The sequence below is a fragment of the Rhodofomes roseus genome, assembly GCF_022264815.1.
Source record: "Rhodofomes roseus strain CIRM-BRFM 1785 chromosome Unknown C8Q71scaffold_6, whole genome shotgun sequence".
Lineage (NCBI taxonomy): Eukaryota > Fungi > Basidiomycota > Agaricomycetes > Polyporales > Fomitopsidaceae > Rhodofomes > Rhodofomes roseus.
This window is the reverse complement of record NW_025952962.1, coordinates 42,058-64,510: the sequence shown is the minus strand read 5'-3', so window position 1 is coordinate 64,510 and position 22,453 is coordinate 42,058. Positions and strand designations below refer to the sequence as shown.

The 22,453-nt window shown below is 54.8% G+C and overlaps 9 protein-coding genes across 9 annotated transcripts; 7 read left to right on the top strand and 2 right to left on the bottom strand.

Moving 5' to 3' along the window:
• Window positions 1-774: 774 nt before the first annotated feature.
• On the bottom strand, window positions 775-3,189 carry C8Q71DRAFT_703475 (uncharacterized protein; the record flags this gene model as incomplete). The annotated part of the gene is given in 10 exon segments (XM_047920322.1): window positions 775-1,125; window positions 1,186-1,547; window positions 1,607-1,704; window positions 2,242-2,348; window positions 2,404-2,445; window positions 2,462-2,605; window positions 2,661-2,711; window positions 2,724-2,793; window positions 2,901-3,059; window positions 3,128-3,189. Coding segments are annotated over 10 exon segments (1,446 nt in total), but the record flags the coding sequence as incomplete, so codon positions are not given.
• A 419-nt stretch (window positions 3,190-3,608) lies between these two features.
• On the top strand, window positions 3,609-4,341 carry C8Q71DRAFT_704397 (uncharacterized protein; the record flags this gene model as incomplete). Its single annotated transcript, XM_047920382.1, has 2 exons — window positions 3,609-3,792; window positions 3,851-4,341. 2 exons carry the CDS (start codon window positions 3,609-3,611, stop codon window positions 4,339-4,341), a joined length of 675 nt encoding a protein of 224 aa, XP_047780739.1.
• An 870-nt stretch (window positions 4,342-5,211) lies between these two features.
• Window positions 5,212-6,421, top strand: C8Q71DRAFT_488847 (uncharacterized protein). The gene is made up of 4 exons (XM_047918877.1): window positions 5,212-5,627; window positions 5,696-5,768; window positions 5,826-6,141; window positions 6,201-6,421. The coding sequence occupies exons 1-4, from the start codon at window positions 5,395-5,397 to the stop codon at window positions 6,203-6,205; spliced, it is 627 nt and encodes a 208-aa protein (XP_047780738.1). The 5' UTR covers window positions 5,212-5,394; the 3' UTR covers window positions 6,206-6,421.
• An 844-nt stretch (window positions 6,422-7,265) lies between these two features.
• C8Q71DRAFT_489010 (uncharacterized protein) lies at window positions 7,266-8,600 on the top strand. Its single transcript, XM_047918878.1, has 5 exons — window positions 7,266-7,490; window positions 7,549-7,858; window positions 7,916-7,988; window positions 8,057-8,396; window positions 8,450-8,600. Exons 2-5 carry the CDS (start codon window positions 7,623-7,625, stop codon window positions 8,452-8,454), a joined length of 654 nt encoding a protein of 217 aa, XP_047780737.1. The 5' UTR covers window positions 7,266-7,490; window positions 7,549-7,622; the 3' UTR covers window positions 8,455-8,600.
• Window positions 8,601-9,441: 841 nt separating this feature from the next.
• C8Q71DRAFT_747004 (uncharacterized protein) lies at window positions 9,442-10,825 on the bottom strand. The gene is made up of 3 exons (XM_047923099.1): window positions 10,574-10,825; window positions 9,816-10,515; window positions 9,442-9,760 (listed from the first exon to the last, which is right to left on the bottom strand). Exons 1-2 carry the CDS (start codon window positions 10,762-10,764, stop codon window positions 9,819-9,821), a joined length of 888 nt encoding a protein of 295 aa, XP_047780736.1. The 5' UTR covers window positions 10,765-10,825; the 3' UTR covers window positions 9,442-9,760; window positions 9,816-9,818.
• A 1,679-nt stretch (window positions 10,826-12,504) lies between these two features.
• C8Q71DRAFT_746998 (uncharacterized protein) lies at window positions 12,505-13,505 on the top strand. The gene is made up of 6 exons (XM_047923098.1): window positions 12,505-12,525; window positions 12,582-12,778; window positions 12,836-12,851; window positions 12,904-12,952; window positions 13,035-13,066; window positions 13,130-13,505. The coding sequence occupies exons 2-6, from the start codon at window positions 12,652-12,654 to the stop codon at window positions 13,440-13,442; spliced, it is 537 nt and encodes a 178-aa protein (XP_047780735.1). The 5' UTR covers window positions 12,505-12,525; window positions 12,582-12,651; the 3' UTR covers window positions 13,443-13,505.
• A 176-nt stretch (window positions 13,506-13,681) lies between these two features.
• Window positions 13,682-14,737, top strand: C8Q71DRAFT_488529 (uncharacterized protein). Its single transcript, XM_047918875.1, has 3 exons — window positions 13,682-14,299; window positions 14,364-14,448; window positions 14,512-14,737. The coding sequence occupies exons 1-3, from the start codon at window positions 13,921-13,923 to the stop codon at window positions 14,612-14,614; spliced, it is 567 nt and encodes a 188-aa protein (XP_047780734.1). The 5' UTR covers window positions 13,682-13,920; the 3' UTR covers window positions 14,615-14,737.
• A 918-nt stretch (window positions 14,738-15,655) lies between these two features.
• C8Q71DRAFT_703882 (uncharacterized protein) lies at window positions 15,656-16,256 on the top strand (the record flags this gene model as incomplete). Its single annotated transcript, XM_047920346.1, has 2 exons — window positions 15,656-15,785; window positions 15,838-16,256. The coding sequence occupies 2 exons, from the start codon at window positions 15,656-15,658 to the stop codon at window positions 16,254-16,256; spliced, it is 549 nt and encodes a 182-aa protein (XP_047780733.1).
• Window positions 16,257-16,994: 738 nt separating this feature from the next.
• C8Q71DRAFT_746975 (uncharacterized protein) lies at window positions 16,995-17,598 on the top strand. Its single transcript, XM_047923097.1, has 4 exons — window positions 16,995-17,233; window positions 17,291-17,352; window positions 17,402-17,499; window positions 17,552-17,598. The coding sequence occupies exons 1-2, from the start codon at window positions 17,048-17,050 to the stop codon at window positions 17,330-17,332; spliced, it is 228 nt and encodes a 75-aa protein (XP_047780732.1). The 5' UTR covers window positions 16,995-17,047; the 3' UTR covers window positions 17,333-17,352; window positions 17,402-17,499; window positions 17,552-17,598.
• The last annotated feature ends 4,855 nt before the right edge of the window (window positions 17,599-22,453 follow it).

Genomic DNA, 22,453 nt, shown 5'->3' with positions numbered 1-22,453 from the left:
CGGCGACCTGTGTGACTATCTGAGTCTATTTCAGAAGACTGTCATGATCCGTTGGTGTCGTATCCGTTGGTGTCGTCCGAGTGTATCGCGATCATGAGGAGACCTGTTGCGTGATGGCCGACTGGAAGTGAATGGCGCCATATATAGGTGTAGAGCTTCGTGGCGCGGTGTGTAATGATCACAAACTCTGAGTATCCCGGGAGAGCCAATTCGGACGTCGCGACGAACAGGGAAAGACCATAATCATTGCCTGCGCACCGTGAAACAAGACTCAAGTACGCACCCCTAATAGGTTGTATGTTGCGCGTAGAAGCATCTTTTCATCACGTCCGTCGCCCCGGATCCTAGCCAAGCACTGGTGGCAGGGCGAGGGCCTAAAAGGAGGTAGTACCAAACAGTTGGACGTCGGACGCTAGTACTCAAGAGCGCCACTCTATTGTGGACGTCGCAGGGCGAGGTGTGACCTCAATTGAAGCTTATCGGGCTCTTCAGAAAGGACGAGAAATCTCCAAACAGGAGGACCGCGTGGAGTCCTGTCAGTATGCATTAGGGACGTCGAGGCCGGCCGGACGTACTGCATCTACAATGTCAGTTACTGATTCTGACTCATCATACATGTATCACGTACCGTGCTCGCACTGTATATAGGCCACACATGCATAACTCAACGATGACCCATAATAGCAGAGTGATTGGATACGCTTAAACGGTCTGGAATTGATACATGAACACACCTGCGCAAGCGAGCTTAGATGCAACGAGCGTTAAGCAAGACTAAATCTCACCCCACGTCCCGTTCCTATCAGCCCATACGTCGACATCGCACGCCGGCGACTCAGCAGCACATGAGACCTCGTACGTATACAGCTCGCCCCACTTGCACGAGAACTCGGGCAGGCGCACCTCCTCGCCGGCGCCCCCACGGAGCGTCCCGACGAGGTTCTTGCATGGTGGGCGGGTTGACCAAGAGAGCGTTCGCGGATTGAGCTGGCGAGAGACGTCGAGGGCGCAAATGTCGAGGTCCACTGGCTTGGATGTGTTGCTTTCGATGAAAGGCAAGCGGAGTGCGAGCGCGCACCGCTCCATGCCGTAGTCCATTACTCGGAACTGCAGGACAGTGTGCATCTACAGGTGACACTGTCGTTAGAAACAGTTTGTGAGCACAAAACTGAAGCGTAGACGCACCGTGCCTGAGACCCTCAGATGCCGGTCTAGCGGCGTAACCGTCCCATACGCACTGAGCCGACGATGCTCGTCCAATGGATACACCTTCTCCGGATCTTCGTTAGTCACGACTGCTGCCACCCTCGGAACGTTCTCGATCGGATCGTGTCTTGAGGAGTTTGCTTCGCCCGAGCCATAGAGGTCGTCCAGTCCTCGGTATGGGCTGCGGAACTCAAGCTGTGCCTCCGAATCTCGGATATCGTTGACGACTGCGCGGAAGACATAGAGGTAGGCAAGGAGGTCAGCGAGGATGAAGAGCGCAAGTGTTGCGGAAATCCATTGCGAGAGCGTCGGGGTGGATCGAGTCGGGAGACGAGGCTGCGCTGCATGTCCGACCGCTCGTCTGAGCACAACCCTACACAATATCAGGCCAAGAACGTACCTTGCTTCAGGTCCTCCTGTGAGCTCCTCTCGCCTTCATACAGAAGTGCTATCGATTCCTCGGCGTGGTCAGCCATGTTGTCGCACTCACGACCTGCTCTCTCCCCGAAACCAGTGTACCACTGCGAAATCGAGAACACAGGGCGCAGAAGCCGTTGAAGTACGGGAAGCAAAGAGCCTCGACTACCTCAGAAGAGTCCTTCACGCGCCAGTTAGACGGCGGTGACAAAGGGTGACAGACACCGAAGAGTCGGAAGACAAGCTAGTAGTCGCCCAGGCCGCATGTGTACACTTGATATGCAGATGCCAAACCACAATCTAGTCCCGCCGTCGTTCAAAGCAGAACTCGACATCTTGATGTCAGTGATCCTTCGTAGCCAAAAAGACAAAGACTTGAAAGAGTAGCTGCGAGAATCTTCAAGGGCCCAGGTCGTTGAGAACAAACCGACGGGCGCTTCTTGTTCGTCTAACCTGCTCTCCGCCTTCCTCTTCGTGGCGGGGCCTGCGACTCGGACGAGTTCTTTCCTCTGACAGTGACACAACCTCTGAGACAACACTCATTGGACTCTTCGCACCATATCAGCTCATAACAAAGAACTTCGAATCAACAACGCTCTTTTTCTGTACTGGTTCTACGCTTTCGCAGTGTCCAGCGCAAAAACGTACAGTGGCCAATCACCCCACGGCGAAGGCATAGTCCTCAAGCCCTTCTGCTCAAATCCATACGCCTTGTAAACTAGGGCCTGCGAAAGTCGTCCTCAGGGTGAGCTCACAATCCTTGGCCGTCGTTTCACTCACATTGTAGTCTTGCGTTGTGCTGCACGCGAGTGTTTGGCCTTGCTCCTTCGCCTGGTACGCCGGAGGTCAAATGGGATGGCTCGGGGGCGCTGTACGTGCCTACCTTCTGCTTGACGACTTCAATGAGCTGCCTCCCTATTCCTTGCCGTTGTCTGTCCGGCCGGACGAACAGGTTGTGGAGCCACCAAGCATCCGTCTTGCTCTGGATTTCGGTTGTCAGCCATACCACCGACATTGCTCTAGCGGCTACGTCTGACCTTTGGGCTGCCCATGCACTTATTCACAAATCCTGGGAACTCCTTGAAATACTACAAGCCGACTTTGTTTGTGAGAACGTCTTCTACCTCAGGACGGCGCACGTACGACATCCTTGTAATACTGCTTCCCCGCCTCGGGGAGACTCGCCATGAACTCGTTCAGACCCAACTCACGCTGCTCTGGGCTGTACGATCAAGATGACGTTATCCCCTTCACTGCGAGCAAGATGAACTGCCTACGTGTCGAAGAGGACCCGACCCGGGGGCATCCACAATGCGTACCCGGCCAGTTCACCGTTCTCGTCGAGGGCAGGGTAATACTCCCCAGCAACCAAGACTGCCGCTTTGATCATCGATCGAGCCATAGACCCAAGGAGAGTTGTCTCGCCGCCGACGAGGCTGATACCAGCGACATCTGCAGTACGTCTTTATGTACGTCTCCGCGGATGCGTGTGTGTACGATGCACGAACCATTCTGCATCAGCGAGGTGAATAACTCGACCGAGTCTTCGATGAGCTTGTCTGCGGGACATCATCTAGTCGAGATCGAGTAGTATATTGCGCGATGTCGACGAACCTGAAGGGTTCGAAACTCGTTCTATCTTCACGCCGGACATCTTGTCAAAGGACAGCGAAGCAAGCCGTATCGACCAGCTGCGCGTATTGCATGTTTAGGTTTTCTTTATATTCATGCGCGTCCGGCTGGGCCGGGTTCCATGTCCAGGCAAAGAAATCCGTAGAGGAAAGCTGTGTCATATCGCACTGCCATCAGAACGCCCGAGACATGCGGTCCCGCGGCGTGGGCGTCTTCTGAGCTCTCCGTATGTACATCGCTCGCTGAGATCCGCTTGTGCATATAGGCTCCCGGACCACCCAGATACGACGACCTCTTCCCTGTAACCCGATCATATCACTTCAAAGAGGCATCCCACCTGTGCCGATGAGACCATGTTCCGCAACGTCCGAGTCGGGAGCGTCTCTCATGTAGCGCTGCTCGCGGTGTTCCTCGCGGCGTCGTTCTACTTCAATGTGACTTTACTGGACACCGCAAAGAGGGTCAAGGCTGCACGAGCGGGGCGGCTGCGCGCGCAGAAACGCTTCAGTCAGTCAGTCATCGACGAAGACGCATACGGTATGTGAGCTCCACCGCTTCCTGATCGTCACCTCCAACTCTAACACACCGCCTCTAGCATGGGTGGGAGACGACTTCCCAAGGACGTTCCCGGTCGACGCAAGGCCTGTGCAGACCACCTTCGAGGAGAGCGTTCGCTACTCGCTGTCCACGGCCGAAGCTGGCGACGAGTGGCTCTGGACAGCCCCGCTCGCGGGCGACAACCATGTCCGGCTCGGGCCCGAGAAGCGCATGTTCGCCGTCCCGATGTTCCACGAGTTGCACTGCCTGCGCAACATGCGCTCAGCCATGGTCGACGGGCTCGACAGCCTCGGCGCGGTCGGGCAGGCGCACATACACCACTGCTTCAACTATTTGAGGCAGTGGACGCTATGCGAGGCGGATGTGTCGCTTGAGCCGGGGAACTTTGAGGAACGGGATTTCGAGAGGGAGAGGGAGGGCGCGACGAGGATGTGTGTCGATTGGGAGCCGGTGTATAGCGCGGCGGAGAGAAATTGGGACGAGTGGGTGCAGTTCCGAGATGCGCACGGGCTGACGCCGCAGGCTTGACTCACGAGGCAGTCTGCCTCCGCTCCAATGGATGTGTCGTATGCGAATGCCCATGGATTCGTTCCGTTTCGTCCGCCTGAGCCCCAGGAAGACCAGCAAGGCATCTTTGAATGTGCCTGCGACCTCGAATGGTTCTTCGATGCGCAAGCACCTCATTTTCAACCGTCCTCTAATTAAGGTTCATCCACAGACTGGACATCGAATGCGCTCATATTTCATCCGTGCATCCCCCGTCGAGAATGTCAAATACTTCTCGGACTGCTAGCGGGGCTGTTCGACAGGCGCTAGCGGTACTTGTGCGTATACCAAACTTGTACCAAACGCGGGCACCGACAAGCTACTGATCATGAACTTTGTAGGGGGCCGGGCAGGCGCCTAACTATGTCTGGACCACGCCATGACGCTGTCGGAATCCACACGTCGTCGTCGACTGCTCTATTCATTGTTTTATGGCAAGTTACGGCGCGAACATTCGATTCCATGTACACTGGGCTCGGTTGTATAGCACACACGAGGCCTAGCTCTCTGGGGACACACAGGAATAATGCTTCTTTGACAATGAGCTCGTTGATAACATTGGTTAAATGGGGCTGTGGGCTCCATAAGGTACGTCGCGCTACCATCCAAAACGCCTCGAATCATCACAGCCGCGAAGAGAAACCTACTTACCTGTACCACCCACATGATAGGTCGTGTTCACGCGGTATCGGTGCCAGTCTGGGCCAGTGGCTGCGCGGCAGCTCTACACGGCTATGTGGTCTGAAGAATCTTCGAAAGGATGACCGGGACACACTGGCGTCGATGTCGCAGGCACAGCCGCGCTTCGTCGGTCAATCCGGACGAGCGCGTGGTCCTACCTGCCATTCTCGGCGACGCAGTACGATGAGTTGTCCAGGGCCCTTGCCATTCTGGTAATACTCGCTGCGCTGTTGAGGTATAAAGGGCGGACCTGGGCAACATGGTTTGTGTAGAACTGGCCTCCTCTGCTCAGTCGGCTTGACAACCCTCATCACCCTCCTCATCCTCAGATAACGCTTCCTTCGCTGCTAGACGATGTACGCGAAGATGACGCCCCCAAGCTCTCGGGTTGCTGCTCAGTTCAACGAGATCGTTGGTATCATCACCAACGTCGAACGCAACCACTGTACACTCGCTCATTTCGCGACGCCGGAGCAGAAGCGCGGACGTGCGGCATTCCTGTATAAGCAGGCTGCCAGTGTATTCGACAAACTCAAACGAGACATGAGTTCGGAAGAGAAGGCGAGGTGGAGAGCGCTCCAGAATCGGTGAGAAGCACAGTGTACGCAAGGTGTTGGGCGTTGGTGATGCTGACTTGAGTCCTGACATTGAACAGTGTCGACCTCTTGAAGGATGACAACGCGGTGGACTACGCAAACGCCTCAGACGAGCTCTGGCGATTCACGGTCGTGCGCATCCTCCCTTCATACCTCGCCATATCTGTCGTCTGACCTGTCATTTTGAAGCGCATGTCAAGGAGCGCCTTTGAGCATCACAGTCTCTACCTGAACCCTCCGAGATCCAAAGCCAAGACTGACGCTCGGTCACCCCTCGGCAAAGGGAATATGTCTGCCACAAAGGTTCCTCAGGCTGCGACGTATCCTGCCAGGACCATGGCCCCGCGGGTGCCACCTCTGATGGCAATGCCAGTCCCACCGCCTCTCTGGTATTACTCTCCCCGACGGCCCCGCCATATGCCGCTGGCCTACCCACCTCCGTGGGTGCCTACCTGGGTGCCCTCGGCATCGCCAATATGGTATCCCATTCCGATTGCACAGTACTGTAAGCCATCTTCTTGGTCTCCAACGCCTAGATTGTTGTCACTCATGATTAGGAAACAGATTGATCGTGAATCGTGTGGGCAGTAGTGGAGGAGCTCCGGCGCTGACATGATCCATTCGCGGTCAACGGTTCACGATACATCGAGCCTAGATGTGGCGTGTCTTGCAACGAAAGCGTCCTTCCGTCTGACTAGGCTTCAATGCGTGGGCCACGCCTCGCCGTCGAGCGATACATCAAGGATTGGGCGACTGGATACTTCGGTGTAAACCTTGGCGTTACCACTCTCTATAGGGTTGATTACAAACAAGCTTCGAAATAGTTGGCTATCCTGCGGCGTTGGAAGGGTCGTATTGTTGCGAGTTCTGTATTTGACGTTATTCATGATGATGACTGGACGACGCCACTACAGTTATTAATGACTATCTACCTACTGAACAACTTGAATACGCAATGAGAAAACGTCTGCAATCTGTGCGCTCTAAGTGCGCCCGCAGGATCACATAGGCACACCTCCTCCTCCGAGACCGTATCGCAAACGGCCACTGTCCATGGCGATCCCGTCCTCGATTCCGACAGTACTTATGTACTCAGACCTTTGGTCCAAAGCGAGCGCTACTCGCGCGATGTTTTGAACCTCCTCCGGCCGAGGTGCCGGGCTGCCGCGCCACAGCCGAGTTCGTAGTCGCTGACTACCCGTGCTCAGATGTTCTGTCATTGTCAAGTATCCGGAACACTGGTCGACTCACAATGGCTATGCGGCAGCGATCCGGTGAACGTGCGAGGATCCCTTGGGTGAACTTAGTAAGTTCAGTAGTATGATGCGCGTGCATGCCAGTCTCACCGCGAATGCTCGGCCAGACGCTAGCTTCAAGCTCTCAAACTTACAGTTAGTGCCGCTACTTCTAGATAGGATGTAGTGTGGCTCACAGGATCACACAGCCTGAGGAATGGACACTTCTAGCTATAGGCGACGAGTTTGTCGTGCGTCATTCTGCCAACTGGGGCAGTGGCCTCTGAATGGTACTTAGACCGTTCCATTGAAGGCCGTCCTGCCTTGGAGTACGCTTCAATTTGTCACAGCCTCACCCGCGACAGAGTCAGTCCCATTGTCTACGGTAAGTGCCCTGCGTACATGACATCCACGATCCGTATCATCGATCCGAGCCACTTCTTGTGGTACGGCAGGACAGGATTGTGGTCTGAAGTCTGGTAAGAGTCAAGGCCGCACTGACGTTGGCATTGTTTACACAGCCGCAGTTAATCGATTCCTTACAGCAAATAGTGCGCGGGATCCCTTGCCGTTTTTGGCGAACTTGTACAGGATTGTATCCGAGCTCTGCTCCGATGCGGTGGGTTCGGATGTTGAAACACAGGATAAATAATAGGACGCTGACCAGGGACTCATAGTAAACTTGCCTTCCAGAGACAGGTACCCAGCACCCTCGCTTCGTCACCGCCTCCGCTATCGACTTCAGAATAGCATGACATTCAAGAATAACACGGCCCACCCGTATGAGGGGTCCGTCTTCTTCAAGACAATTGATGACATCATCAATACCGTCGAACGGAAAAGGTTCTCTCTCACTCAGGTCACGTCCTCAAAGTGGAAGCTCCAACGCGCAGACTATTTGTGCGAGGAGGCTAGCTTCGTTCTTAGGATGATGCAAGGAGACATGGACGTGGGAGAGAAGACGGCCTGGGAGGCTATGAGGGCGCGGTGAGTGTCTTCGTCTGTACTCAGCGCGGGTTCTCGTTTATAGAATACACTCGACAGTGCTGAGAACGCGAAGAACTTCGGCGCGGCTCGCTACTTGGATGCTGCGGAGGGTCTCTGGCAGTTCGCAGTCGTACGTAACCTCTCATCTTCTGTACGCGGAGACCACCTGTGCTGATAGTGTTCAACATTACCGTGTAGCATGTTACTAAACATCACCGCCTCAACCTCTATGTCTCTAATCAGGTTCCTGACTACGCAAATCCGATGCAGACCGGTAGAACCCATAGACCTTTGCTCGCTCCCGGGCTCTCAAAGGAGCATCGAATCATTCCCGGTCGCCAGCCCTTAAAGGCACAGCCTGACCTGCCCCCTCCCTGGTTGCGACGGCCGCCGAAGGACTACGTCCCGCAGCAGGTGCGGTATCCGCCGGCACCCTGGCAGCATCGCATCACCACGCAAGCACCTGCGTTCCAACCAGCGTGGATGCCAATGTGGATGCCAGGGCCATCCCCATTATGGTACACCGTTCCGATGCACTGTGAGTTCATGCTAACTTCGCAATGCGATCTGCTCTGACTCTTACTATGTTAGACTGAGTCACCCACGGGATGTGCCTCCACCGCATTTATGCGGTCAATGACTTTCATGGATTGACAGATCGGCCCCTCAGCTCAGGCTACGGCGGCGCGGCGACTATAGGTGGCCTAGTGGCTCGCTTTCCCCGTGAGCGCGTGAGCGTCCGAGGACAGCACAGGCCATAAGATAGCGGCCTATTTTGCAGACGTAGAGAGCGGCCATCTGTGATTACTCGATAGTACTAGTATGCTTCGGCCCTGCCCTGAGTGCTCAAGCCCAGTGGTCTGGCGCGTTAAATGGTCAATGGTCCGCTCAGTACCTGTGTTCACAGGAATTTAAAATTTGATGATTGACGGCTAGAATGTAGAATACAGTGATGAAAGGCTCATGAACTCTCAACTATACTACGGCTACCGCTGTGAGGATGCTACAGCCTGTAGTAATACTAAGTACGAGGCTCGGACAGCATTACCGTTACCCGCTAGTCCGAGGATGAAGGTCTCGCGCCACGCGCCTCAGCCACATCGCGTCTCCGGATATTCCACGGCGCTGTCTAGCTCAATTCTTGCAGGCATCAACACCAGCATAGTGAAGATGTCACCGAGGCGATACACACACAAGAACGCGCGCGAGGCCAATTCCAGAGTCGGAGGCCGTAAGCGCTCGTGCCAGCTGGCGGCGCAGCACACGGCGTCCGAACGAGACGTGTATTGGGAGTTTGAGGCGATCCTGGTGGAACATTCGGATGTTACGAGCTGTGGTCTGCTGCGGTGGTGGTAGAGGTGAGCGGGGTGATATCAAGATTGGGCTTGGCCTACGAGACTGTACTGCATGTGCCTTTGTAGATCATCACAGAAGCTACCGGACCTAGGGAAGTTGGAAGAGGTGGTACTTACCAGTAGGGCATCCGTAGTAGGGTATGTACACAATGAAAAGTGTGGCCTCAATTTAGCTCGATGCATGCCTCCTCTTCTGTCCACTACTAGTACTAATATCACTTTGGCTGTGGGTGTTGTCACCGAACAAAATATATTCCATATCCTACTAATAAAATGTTATAGAAGCACGGGCTGCCTACTGTACTGAGTACTGTACCCACGACAAGAGTCCCCAAAATTTGAGAGCACATTGCCAAACCGTGTCCATGAAATGTACTCTGTTGGAAGCATCGGACGCCATGTGCTGCGCCGCCAGCTGGCAGTACTAAGTAAGCTATATAGGGGAGGTCAAGCCTCCAGAGACTCCGTAAAGTAGGAAATCGATGAACACCGCATCCGGCGGCTGGAATACAAGTACAGTATATACGCAGATCATAGACGACGCAAGCTTGAAGTCCCATATCTGTCAGCAAATAAGTCAGACCGAGAGCGAACAGACTTACCCTCTAATCGCTATCCTCTCGAGGTGCTCTGGCAGAGGCCCTCAGCGGACGCCAGCGCCATCCGGAACCTGACTTTTCCAGACGGCCTAGCAACATATGGTTCCCAGAACCGCGCCTGGGGGCCCTGAAGACCAATCCTTCACTGATCGTTTCTTGCAGATAGAAGAGCCACCATTTATCGTCGACGCCGTCGAGCATTGATGGATGGCTAGGAGGGGATGCGCTCGTCCCCAGGCGTACTAGGGGCATCAAGGCCATACCATCGTCGGTAGACCATGATACGGCTGGAAATTGGGAGATCGTAGTATCCCTTTCCACACGTATACACCCCACCGGGGGTTTCTGCGAATCCACACCTGGTGGCAAGGGTGCGACGCCCCCGCCCACGTAGGTCAAACCCGCGCCAGTGACATAGTACGCCCGGCTGGGGTCGCCGTTGCAGTCCCCCCGATACGTGAGGTAGATTGTAAGAAGCGTCCGGTTGTGGTCATCGGTATTCTCCCCGTGTTCTTCACGAAGAGCAGCATATAGTGCCCATTGTGCTGTGTACGTGTAGAGCTCGATGAAGTCGCGGAAGAGTTCGGCGCGAACCTCCAGAGGCGGCACGCCTTGGGCAGCTTGTTGGGAAGCTACGTCTGGATCGGCGTCGACAGCCCGCCTCGTCTCCCTGCGCAGGGCGTAGTAGTAGTCGCACATAGACCTTACATTCACCAACAATGTGAGGCCACTGAACATAATCCTTCCGGGAGAGTACTCACCTATGGGAAGGCCATGCGGCCTGCTGACAGGCTTTGCCACAGAACGCAACCATATGGCACCCCCTGCACACAGGAAAGTGTTCACCTTCGTCGGGAGCTGCCAGACAGTGATGACATGGAGATTTCTTGTCGCGAATGGGACCAGCATCGGCAGAGCGGAAGCGGCGACGCCTACACGGGGATAGCAACATAGTCGCTGCGCAGGAACTGCGTTAACTTGCTCACCACGCGGCCAGGTGTCGGGTCCTTAAACTCGCGCGCGTTCTTGTGTGTGTATCGCCTCGGTGACATCTTCACTATGCTGGTGTTGATGCCTGGAACGAATAAAGGGGCCTTATGAACCAATTGCGCAAGAATTGAGCTAGACAGCGCCGTGGAATATCTGGAGACGCGATGTGGCTGAGGCGCGTGGCGCGAGACCTTCATCCTCGGACTAGCGGGTAACGGTACAGCATGGTCGAATCAAGCGCCGTATGTCAGCGCCGGGCCGCCACCTGCCGCCACCTGGTCGTGTCGCCGGCGACGCGCAGCCCATCCTCTCTTGCTTGAACTTTGAAGTTGCTTCCCCATGAAGTCACCCGCCATTCCGCGACGTGACTGCAGAATGGATCATTATACTCCTACTAGTTGGCTAGCGCGTGAAAAACAGCGGGAAGGAGACGTGGGCCCCCAGGCAACCCGGAGAGAATGGTCGTTGACGTTGAGCGATGTGCGGACTAGCCTTGCTGGGGATGAAGCACGCGATTGCCGTCCGGTTCCGACACGCAGCGCTGCAGAACTGAAAATGAATCTGATGAACCGTCGGTGTCAACATTTGTCGACCTCGAGTCCGACGAGTCGAAGGTCAACACTCTCGCGGCTGCATCCTGTACGGTGTCCATCTCTCCATTGCACAACTTTTCGCCACCATCCGTGTCATCAGGCGTCGTCAGAGCCGGTTGCGCTACGGCTGGGTAGGTGTATGTTTCAGGTAAGCTCCAAGAAACTGACAGTGTATAGCCCTACCTTGACTACTGTACGCGCATTGCATGCTCATAAAGACACCTAACTCTGGTCCGTTGACGGAAACGAGCGACCCATAACAGGTCCGAAGCGACAGACTCGTTGTCCGTGCGACATGGGGGCTTCCAGCGTCGGCGAAGTCTCCGCTCTGTTGCGCTCGGTGTGGGTCACTTGTCACTCATTCCACTTGCTTCTGGTCTAAATCAATCTCATTTAGGACGTCGGACAACAGCTGCGCGGTCGCTGCATTCAGTGAGGCCCATGTAATCCTAGCCGGCACGCTGAACACTGACGACCAAACAAACGGCAGCGGTCTACCTGTTTGATCGATGTCTCGGGATGGGACAGGAAGTCGACGCTATATGGCGTCGTCGCGTCTCCTTGGTCTCCGTATTATACATTCTCCTTCACGCTATAACCATCCTACAGCTCATCTTGCGATGTTTTGAAGATTTTGCCATTCTTGATTGTAATGCACGTATCGCTTCTTTACTTCGCCCCAGAGACTCGCTGACATGGGGTCCCGGCCTGGATTATCAGATGTGAGAAGTGTTTCACGACACACGCGCGAACAAGATCACTAACATATGGCTCGATGCAGGGCGTTCCGCGTAAATATTTTTGTTATAATCATGGAGATTCTGTACATCGTTACCGTCGAGGGTAAGCACGTTGTTCGGGAACCTCTGAACGAGTAGTAATGTTGCCTTCGCAGTCATCTCTATACTCCGAGTATACGCCCTCAATCCTCGAGACAGGCTATCCCCTCTTGCTGTGGTTGTGCTGACGCTTTTGGCAGCAACGTACGACACGGTGAGTGTCTGTCCATAGAATAAGAGGGTACCGAGGTTGTCCTGACAATATACATCACAGTTCACCGCGGTCAAATCGGAGACCATTGACGGTCCTCTCGGCTGTGTCGTTGTGCCTGAATCGCCGTTGTATCGACCGTTCGTATCCATCACTCTGTGCTGCATGAGCCGAACACACTGACGGTTCTTGTCAGTTGTTCGTATCCTATCCTCCCTAGACTGCGTATGGATATTGACAATTAACGAGCAGTATTCTTTGCATCGATGGCCGCTATCACAGCCGCGGACGCCATCGTCGTCATTGCCACCTGGCGCAGTACATATCACACAATACGACTTGCCCACCGAGAACACATCAGTGCATCGTTGACCTATTTTGTATGGAGAGATGGTCAGTAGAATATCCTGTAGTATGCCGTGTGCTCACAACTGAGTCGACGCGTACCAGGAACGACGTACTTCGGGTAATCTCCTTGTTGCTGGCGCGGCGGCGCAATCACTGACCGCATCCCTTAGGCTGCTCTTCATAATCAATACTCTCAGCGTCGTATCCTACGCGACTAATGTAAGTTGTCTATATATCGGCGGACCTGCGTCATCTCCCGCAGTCCGATTGACGCTCGTCGTACCGGTCCCACTGCCAACAGGTCACACTTGGAGTGTGTTATCTTGCAACGGCGTACGTTGTCATTGTTGAGCTCGATGATGTTACATGCGTGGCTGAATGCGGCGTTCCATATAGCTTATCGAGCATCATCCTGTCGCGCTTTTTCCTCAACCTAGTTCGAAAAGCGAAACACGCCGACACCAACGGCTCTTCCGGCCTGGCCACACATATGCAGTCGCGATCCACGTTATACTTCTCCACATGCATATTTATGCTTGCAGGATCCGTTTCACTCATTGCCGAAGCCAATGGGGACGTCAAGAGTGGAGACGATGGTGGAAAAGAGGCCGAATCGGACGATGAACATGAAGATCTCACCGAAGAGGAAGACGGGGGACACTGGCAGGCGCACCGCCACAGCGGGATATATCTTGGTTCTACGCTGTGAACGCCTGGGTTGGTTTGCGGACAGGTCGGCTAGTTGAAGGCGAAGGACAATGTAGGGGCTCGGTATGTTCGCAACTTTCCATCGTTGTATGCTCCTCAGTCCGAGTTTGGTGTAGGACTTAATTGCTAATTACGTCTCAGGTCGGACCTTTGTTCCGCTGGTCTCCCAGCTCGTCATTCTGAATTCACCATCTCCATGTAACGTCATGAACTGCACACGACTCAGATCTTCGGACACGCTCGCATGTCGCTTGTGGATTTGTCTAGGTATATACAAACGGACTAATTGACACTCCGAGTCGTTCTCGCCTATCGGAGATACGTCGGCGCACCTCTGTCCGACCCCGACGCCAAGGCGTAGCATACGCAATACCAAGCTAACGTGGCCACAGACTCTCGGCCGCAAACTTGAACGCCAAGTACATAGGCAGGCAAGGACAGCCACCGACGCGTCTGTGGCGGAAATCGGCATCGCCCGGATGTCGCGCAGCCGCTCGTCTGCGACCTTTCGTGCATTGTCGCCGCGTCGACCATCGGAGCGCTGCTGCGTACTAACCTATCCTCAATCGTCTGTTGCACTATGTTACTGTTGTAGCACGTCTCGTTCTCTCCGGCGCAGCTGCCTGGACCATTTCTGTGAAGACCTCGCGAGCATAGCCTTTTCTGTTGTTTGGACTCTTCTACGTCGTATTAGGCCAGACCATGGCTTCTGCGCTGCACATCAACGCCATCCACGACATCATCTACGCCGTCGAACTCGCAAACACGCTAGGCGCACGTCATCACCTTGTCGATGCTTAGGTTCCGCGGGGAGATGCGTGGGATGGACAAGGCGGAGTATGAGTATCTGTCCGACCGGTGCGTGCTAGAAGATTTGGCCTGTAGCGCAGTTCATGCTCATGGCTCTCTACGACTGTGGTAGTGCGAATAACTATCAATAAGCCGCATACGGCCAGAACGCAAGGTCCCAGCTCGAAGCAGCCTAAGACCTTTGGTCGTTCGCCCTCGTACGCACATCCATCTCCCGTTTCCCTGATCCTACTCACGTCTTCACTCCGGTACCGATGAAGCCGGTCGGATGCACCGCACCCGCGACATCTCGAGGAGCCCTCCCCGCCCGCCCCTCCGCCCGATACTCACCGTCTCGATCGTCCCCGTCGTCCCGCCCTCTGAATCATCGCAGACACTGACGCAGACTGGGATCCGGTAACAAGGAGGTGGCGCGCCCGAGACCCGCCAGTGGCGACGCCGCTCGCCCACACCCGTCGTCCCACCTTCAATCCCTGTCGCGCCAAACGATACGAGGGAAACATATCTTGGGCTCACCAAGGCTGCCGCTCACCCCGCAGGTTCAGCACGCCCCTGTGGTCCCTCGGGGCAGCGACCGACCGAACGCTCAGCCGGCAGCGCGGGCTCCGTCAAATGCACCACAGCGAGACCGACAGAGAAGTCGCGCTACACGTGGACCGACATCGTTGGGCACAGGTCGCATGCCTCCGCTGCCGCAATATCTTATGGCCCCCTCCGCCGCCGCCACCGCCTCTGTTCGCGCCTATGCCGGTGTCGGTGCCAGCGATGGTACCCGTCTTGATGTTGCAGCTTGCATGTACGTGTGACACCGACCCATAGATCTCTGTGGCTAGCCTAGTGTATGCGTACGCTGACAAGTGGGTGGGCGTTCGTTCGTATCCAATCATACCCAAGGCGCGATAGCGGAGGGCCCCTCAGGCCTCTACTCGCTGTTTGTACAGGCTGATGTCCCGGCGGCTTGTATGTCTCTATCGTGAGTGGCTGTGTTTCCTCGATGACTCGTGCAGTTGTGGGTGGCTCAAATTGACCACTTCGCGTGAAGTGCAGGATGCCAGTGGCGATGTTTTGATCTGTGCACATCGATTTTTGACATCCGTTGGGCTGGATGAGCGGTCGAAGGACGAGCATAGTTCGCTCCGTCCTTGCGAGGTCGTCAATGCTTCAAAAAGCCATCTTCCAGAGCTAGTCGGTCTACAGGTTGATCCAGATATCGTGCATATCCCACTTGTCTCAAGACGGCGAACGAGATGTGCACCACCGCGGTCTTCTCCACCGACTTGACGAAACACTCGAGCGTCATGCTCATATGTTTCTTCGCCCACTAGGGCCGCGGCCACGCCCGAGGCGCACCTGGTCGCGATCAAGACGATCAAGTCGCGCTGACGGGCTTCCGTGTCGTGGACGATGTGGAGTTCGCTGAGTACGTGCGCGTTCCTTGCGTACTCGATTGTATCGGTCCTTAGGCAGCAGATCAAGCCTACGCGCCATGTGCATGGCGTCGTGAGCAGGAAGCATTGGGCACCTAAGAATACGTGTGTAAGTGACTGGAACATCGACTTCCAGAGAGTTACCTGATCCCGATGCAGTCATTCCGGACTACGCGAAGATGCGCTGCATCGTGCGGGCGCCCCGGGGTGAAGTAAAGGCTCTGCGGGAGCGCGTCAAGGCATGCTTGGAGTGCGTCTGTTCCCTCCTTCTCGCTCCGAATGAAGGAAGGCTGATGGCGCGCTCGCCTTTGCGTCTCAAGAGACGCTGCTCATGCGATGGACAGTCATCCCGGCGCAGCTCCCCCTCCCTCCACCTGAAGTTCATCCCCACGGAGCCCAACGGCGGCGACCACACGCCCCAGTTCACCAAGGCCGCGGGTATGCTCGAGGTGCACTGGCTCGTGATCAAGACGATCAAGGCACTCGCGCTGACGGGCTTCCGAGTCGTGGACGATGCAGAGTCCGTTGAAAACGTGCGTAGATTTGTTTCTCCTTTGCATTCTGAACGTGCGGGTTGATCATTCGTTCTTCGTACTTAGCGATGACACCATCGCCGGCATTGACGCCAACGGGGGCGGCTCAGGCAAACACGGCCAGGGAAACACGATTGAGGTGGCCCCAGACGATGTCCGTAAGGTGTCGATCCATTCAAGCTCGACTTCCCTGTCACTCAGTCGGTACATCATATGCTGTATAACCGGTGCTTGACAGACGATCCAAGAGGCCTGAGGCTCGACTTACGCCGCAGGATCTGTTGTCGGAGTAAGCGGCGCACCGCTTCAAATCCAGCGAATAATCCGGGTACGTAGCATGAGAATCGCGAGCGGTTGTAGGTCATAGGTCAGGCATCGCCAGCATGGCAGTGTAAGTAGGCAAACAGGGGAGGTGGGCTGCAGTTCGCACCAACGGCGGCGTCGCGTTTGTGGCGTGCAACTCGATGCGTGGCTCCAGTGGCGTGGTACGTCGCCGAGATTAGTGCTTATTTCAAGAACTCTGCTTGCTCCTTATAAATCGGTCTCGCTGCCGATGCCTTTGACCTTCACTCATCATCTGCACTTCTGCCAGATTTCATGAGTGCCTCAGTTGAGCAGCAAAGCGTCAGCATTTTTCAATCTGCGTGAGCACTTTGTGACCTGCTCTGTCCGAATATTGCATACTGATGACCTGCAGGTTCATCAGTAACTGTGTCCTTGTGTTTGCTATCGGTTAGTTGTGACATCTCTCGGGAGAGAGTGCTCATTCGGACATCTATCCTAGCTTCCTACGTGTACGAGCGTTGTATCTGCGCCAGACGTGAAATTGACCTGATATGGAGCCGTGGCTATTCTTTGGTCTCGGCTCTCTACGCATTGCTGGAAGTGTTCACCGTCCTCTCCTTGGGCCTGGTATGTGCTCAAAACTTCACGGATTTGGAATGCAAGGTAAGTTGCCCGCAGTAGCTCCGCCACGTGCACAACTACCTGCGAATCATAGTTCACTACCATTGAACCTAGAGGTGATGTTTCTCAGCATGTACTGTTTGTAGATAAAGGCTTACAGGAGTGCTGATTAGAGCAGTTCCCAAAGCAATTGCACTCCAGGCTATCATGGCTAGCTACGACGCGGTTATGGCTGGTCAGCCTGAGTGTGATCTCCATTTGATTCAACACTGATTGTGTCCTAGTCGTAGCTGCCTTGCGTGCCTATGCTATCAACGGCAGAGATTGGCGACTTCCTGCCGTTATCTTCCTATTGCTCCTTCTGCGCAGTGCTTATGATGCGGTGAGTGCTCATCAGCCTGATTCGTTGTCCGATGAACCATGACACTTCGCAGTTCGGCGCTATCGATATGCTTGGCGTCGCTGTCCCTCCACCAGTCAGGTGTATGGTTGTCGACACTGCAGTGGCTGCCCCGTACGCATATGGAACATCTATGCACCTTGAGACATAATTGACCACTGGTTGTTTCTAGATGTATGTACCTCACTTTATGAGAACGTTTTACAGACTCATGCAATACAACAGTGTACATTGCGTCGATAGCTGCCTCAATGGCTGCAGATGCTATTGTGTTCATCGTTACCTGGCGCCGCACATACTATGTGGTACGACTTTCCCGCGAGGCGAACATCGAGGTGTCTCTCAGCTCACTATTGTTGAAAGACGGTCAGTTCATGTGTCTATCTCACCCATCCAGCATATGGAGCTGATTTTTTACCACACAGGAACAGTATACTTTGCGTAAGTGACGGTTTCTGTTCCTGTTGACCTAAACAGCGAATTCTCCATTAGATCCCTCTTCATCTTGAACTGTATCAACATTGCTACGTATTACACGGTAGGCTCTGCAATGATGGCGTCGCGCTTTGCTTGTACTCAACCTGCCGCCGCTTCAGACAGATGTTGGCATAAGTTTTATTACTATTCCGTTGGTCATCTTGTTCACGAAACACTCCGCTGTCTCACCAGTTACTAACTGCCCGTTTCGTGTATTATCTGCAGAATATCGACCATTTTGCTCTCGCGCATGCTCCTCAACCTGCGAGCAGCGAGCCTTTGTGCTAGTGGCTATGGCACGTCGACCTTTCCCAACCCTGGCGCGCCCCAGTCAGCGATCATGTCTGACCTACACTTCGCGCGGGGTGTCGATGCATTCGGGGCCAGCTGGAATGATGATGAAGATACGGACATCGACGAAGACGAGTTCGAGGATGACGGTGGGCTTGAGGTTGAGATGACTCGGATGGATATAGAGACGGCGGAGATCGCATCGGCTGAAGCGTAGGACACTACTAATCTGCGCTTGGAGCTGTTTTGTGAGCAGACTCACGGTGTCGCTGAGGGCTTGCGTACGATGGCATCGGAATTTTCAAACTTGAATATATGTATAGTTGTGCTTGGCAGATGCCAATATTCGCAGTCTAGGTTTTATTGTTAGCACAGTGTTATGTCGATGGTCGCTCATGCATTGATGCATGAACAGTGTTTGCGAGCTGCTGGGAGCTCTCAATCTCCGAGTCGCCACATCCGGCATACCAAGGACATCCAAAACCTCCTTTCTGCGATCTTGAAGACATCCCGGCAATCCTCTCGTGCCCGCTTCTCAATCTCAATCTTCTGACATACTGCATTTCGGTCATCCGGCTCGCATGAATCTGGGCTGTCAATCGCTGTAGGTAGACAAGACGCTAGAAGCCCAGGCGTACATCTTCATAGATGGGCAACGGACACAACTTGCAGTTGCATGAAAAAGATCCTTTCGCGGCCCGCCTCACTGCGGTCATCGACCAACACCGCGGCGTCGCCGTCGTTCTGCTAGTGCCTAAAGCTACGCATATAGTCTAACCACGACTCCATCTCCTCCGAGCCCCGCGTCCGATGGTACCTAATTGTTACAGTCTAACACGCCCTACTCTCACCACGCTGACTTGAAGCTACCCCAAATCGGCCAACTCTACGGCGGCCTAAGTTACAACATAAGCGCCCCCTATTCATCAATACGCACACACAAGGCCAACGGAACATGGTACGTAGCGAGGCGACATACGTGGATATCTGACCAGCGTCGGCGCGAGATAGGGAAGAGCATTGTGACCGGTGTCATGATGACGGGAACGTGGCAGGTGAGTAGGACAGCATAGGAATACCGAAGGGCATGGGCACTGGCAGAGCGGCGGGGACATACACGGACGATGCCTGCGTCAGATGAGGGGCGGGAGTCAGCGGCGGGGTCAGCGTACACGGCAGAGGAGAGACGTGTGGGCAGACGTGGTGAGGGATGTGTCAGCGTAGCGACTGGAGGACGATCACGGTTGTCCCCCAGGCTGCTCGTGGTCGAGAAAACGGTAACGCTCATTTGGTGTGCACTGACAGGTCTGAGTGCGTAAGCCGATCCGCCTGCGTGGTGCGTCCGAAGCCACGGATGTTGTAAAAATGCACCGCACTAATCGAGGCCATGCCGGTGACTCGGCGGTGCGGCGCAATCTGAAAGGCTTGCTGTGTGTTGTACAACAAGATTTGTTAGTAGAAAAGAGGGAGAGAACCTGGAAAGGAGAGCTATTCACCTCAGTGCACGCCCAGCGCGCCTCTGCGGTTTGCGTGCACTGATCTGGGCCTCCCTATGAGTCTGCTGTCTCCGGCCTAGCCGTCGCGCATCAGCTCAACCGGCACGCATACATACACTCGAAGGCGTCCGTCCACTCACGCAGGATAGATCACATCGTACTTCTGCTTCCCTTCCGTGTCGATCTCGTCGCAGATGATATCAAGAATGCTATTCGCCATCATTGCTAAGTAGGAAGATTCTTCAGGCTCGTTTACGGGTCCATTGTTCCGGGAGCATGTCGGACAATGCGCTGAGCGGATGCTGATGGAGCCGACACTCGAGTGGATGGCGGAACGCTCTGATGCACTCGCCGTAGTAATCCTGGATCTCGAGTCGAGATGGTAGCTAGAAGTCACGAGCAGTAGGTTAATCTCAAGGCGGGTTTGACGAAGCTGTGAACGTAGTACATGAGTAAGTGATCATAGAGACCGTGACAGATACATGATTGCAGCGTACCATATGAGATAGAAGACAAGCCGTCTAGACATGGATGTAGCCTGGCACAAAGTACCTGTAGAGATTAGTGGGCACCTGCCAGTGTACGCCGCTAAATCTTGTTGTTGACTCGGATGTGTTCAGAAACGGGCGACTTAGGGTGATAGGCGTACCTAGACGCTGTCAGTGTAAGAGGTGATGGCTGTGAGTACTTATCGCTCTGTGCGATTCGGACCCAGTACCACCGCACGTCAGCGCAGATTTTCCCCGCAGGATAAGAGGCGGACAGGAGGGATATCCTGGGCCTGTCCTGTGGATATCGATCGGAGACCCATATCGGGCCGTTATCCTCGGTCAGAGCCACCATGACGCGAGCCCGTGACTCGCCACGACGCGTCGCGCGCGTCGTGCGTCTCTTCACGCATACAGTCACAAATTGTACTCTACCGTTACCGACGTCAATAAATTCTCTGTTCCTCTTTCCTTCGACATGCCCAGGGTTCCAATCTCTGCCGACCCCTCGCAACGCTCAAAGCCGTACTCTTACCGGGTCTCTGAGTCTGGCTACCGAACTTGCACCTGTTCAGAGTGTAAGGCAAACCCTGGGCGTTGTATGCACACAGCAGACGAGATTCGCAAGCATCTCAAGAAGGAAAAACAACATAAAAAAACTGCTCATCTGTTTGAAGAACAAAGGTCAGGATCATCCCGTTTGTCTCCTGATGCCAGACAGTGACCGAGACATTGCGACAGGCGAAATGCCGCGGCAGGCGTTCGTAACAAAGAGGGAGAGCCGTCAGTAGAAGAGGAAATTCAGGGAAATGGGCAGCGTTTCCGTGCGTTCCACACAGTCAAAAAAACCTGCTTTTGACTCATGTCGAGAGTCCCTGCAGATATCGAACTGACTGGCACTACTTCTCGAAGTCCTGTCGGCGGTTTGGACCACGCGGGAGATGAGAGGGGGGATCTTGCTCCCAGGCTGCATGGTAAGCTTATTTTCGTGTGCTCAGGCACTCCATTTGACTTGTCCTCGCAGGTAATCCCTCGGGGCCACCGGACTTCGACGGCTATGCAGCGGACCACGCTCATGGCGATCTACCTTTGCTGAGGCGTCATGTATCCCCTGGTACGCTCGAATGCTCCAACCCTGTCTCGCCCGCTGCATCTATCGGGCTCGCCGATGAGCTTGATGACCGTTCGGTCATCTGGACACAAGCGGACACAACCTTCTCTCAAGACTCGGCTATGGACGTCGACAGTGTCTCAGACTCGGAATTCGGCATCCCTCTTTCTCCATGCAGCCTCGCTTGGCATGACGATGACTCAGTGCCACTTGAAAGCGACGACGCAAGGAGCTCCGACGACGACCGGCGTAGTGATGACTCGGACGAAGATCTGCCTGAACTAGATGGCGATCCCGCGTACGTCTCGCGCGAGGACCTCTTCGGTGATCGCTTCGAAGGGACACAACAATCCGCGGACGCAGACCTCGAAAGCGAGCTTCCTCCTGCGTTCAATGAACATCGCCTCATCCGAAACGCGTACATTAATGCGTTCATCCTAGCGACTTTCCACCATGCGACACACGAAGCTATCCAGAGCATGCTGGAGTCACAGCGCGACACATTTATGTCAATCACTCGTGAGACGGGCTACCAGTTCCACGGGCTCGACAAGATGGCATGTACGTTGCGCACAGTGGAACGCCGCCTGCGCGTCGATCCGGACGCACATATCGTCTACCATCTCCTCTGTGATACGTGCTGGTGCCGACATCATCCTTCTGCACTATATCAGCTCGACCCGGCCGGACTCTGCGACCAGGAAGATTGCTCAGGTACACTCTTCACGACGAAAAGAATGGCTAGTGGACGGATCAAACGGATTCCTGTGAAGGTATTCCCCGTCATGCCGTTGCGAAATGCTCTGCAACGAATCCTGCTCCAACCCGGCAAGTACGACGAATTACAACATTGGCGTCGAGAGGGTGATGAGCCCGGTCAATCACCGCCATCCGATCTGCGGGAGAAGGACGCGTTCCCCGATCCCGCAGTGCGCATGAACGACATCTACGATGGCTGGGGCTGGCGTGCCGCTCAAGCAGGTCTGGAACGGCGTCGAGGTGGCAAGTGGACGGTTCAAGATGTTGATGTCCACGAACTGGATCAGCGGTTTGTGTCGCTGCCGTGCGGACTG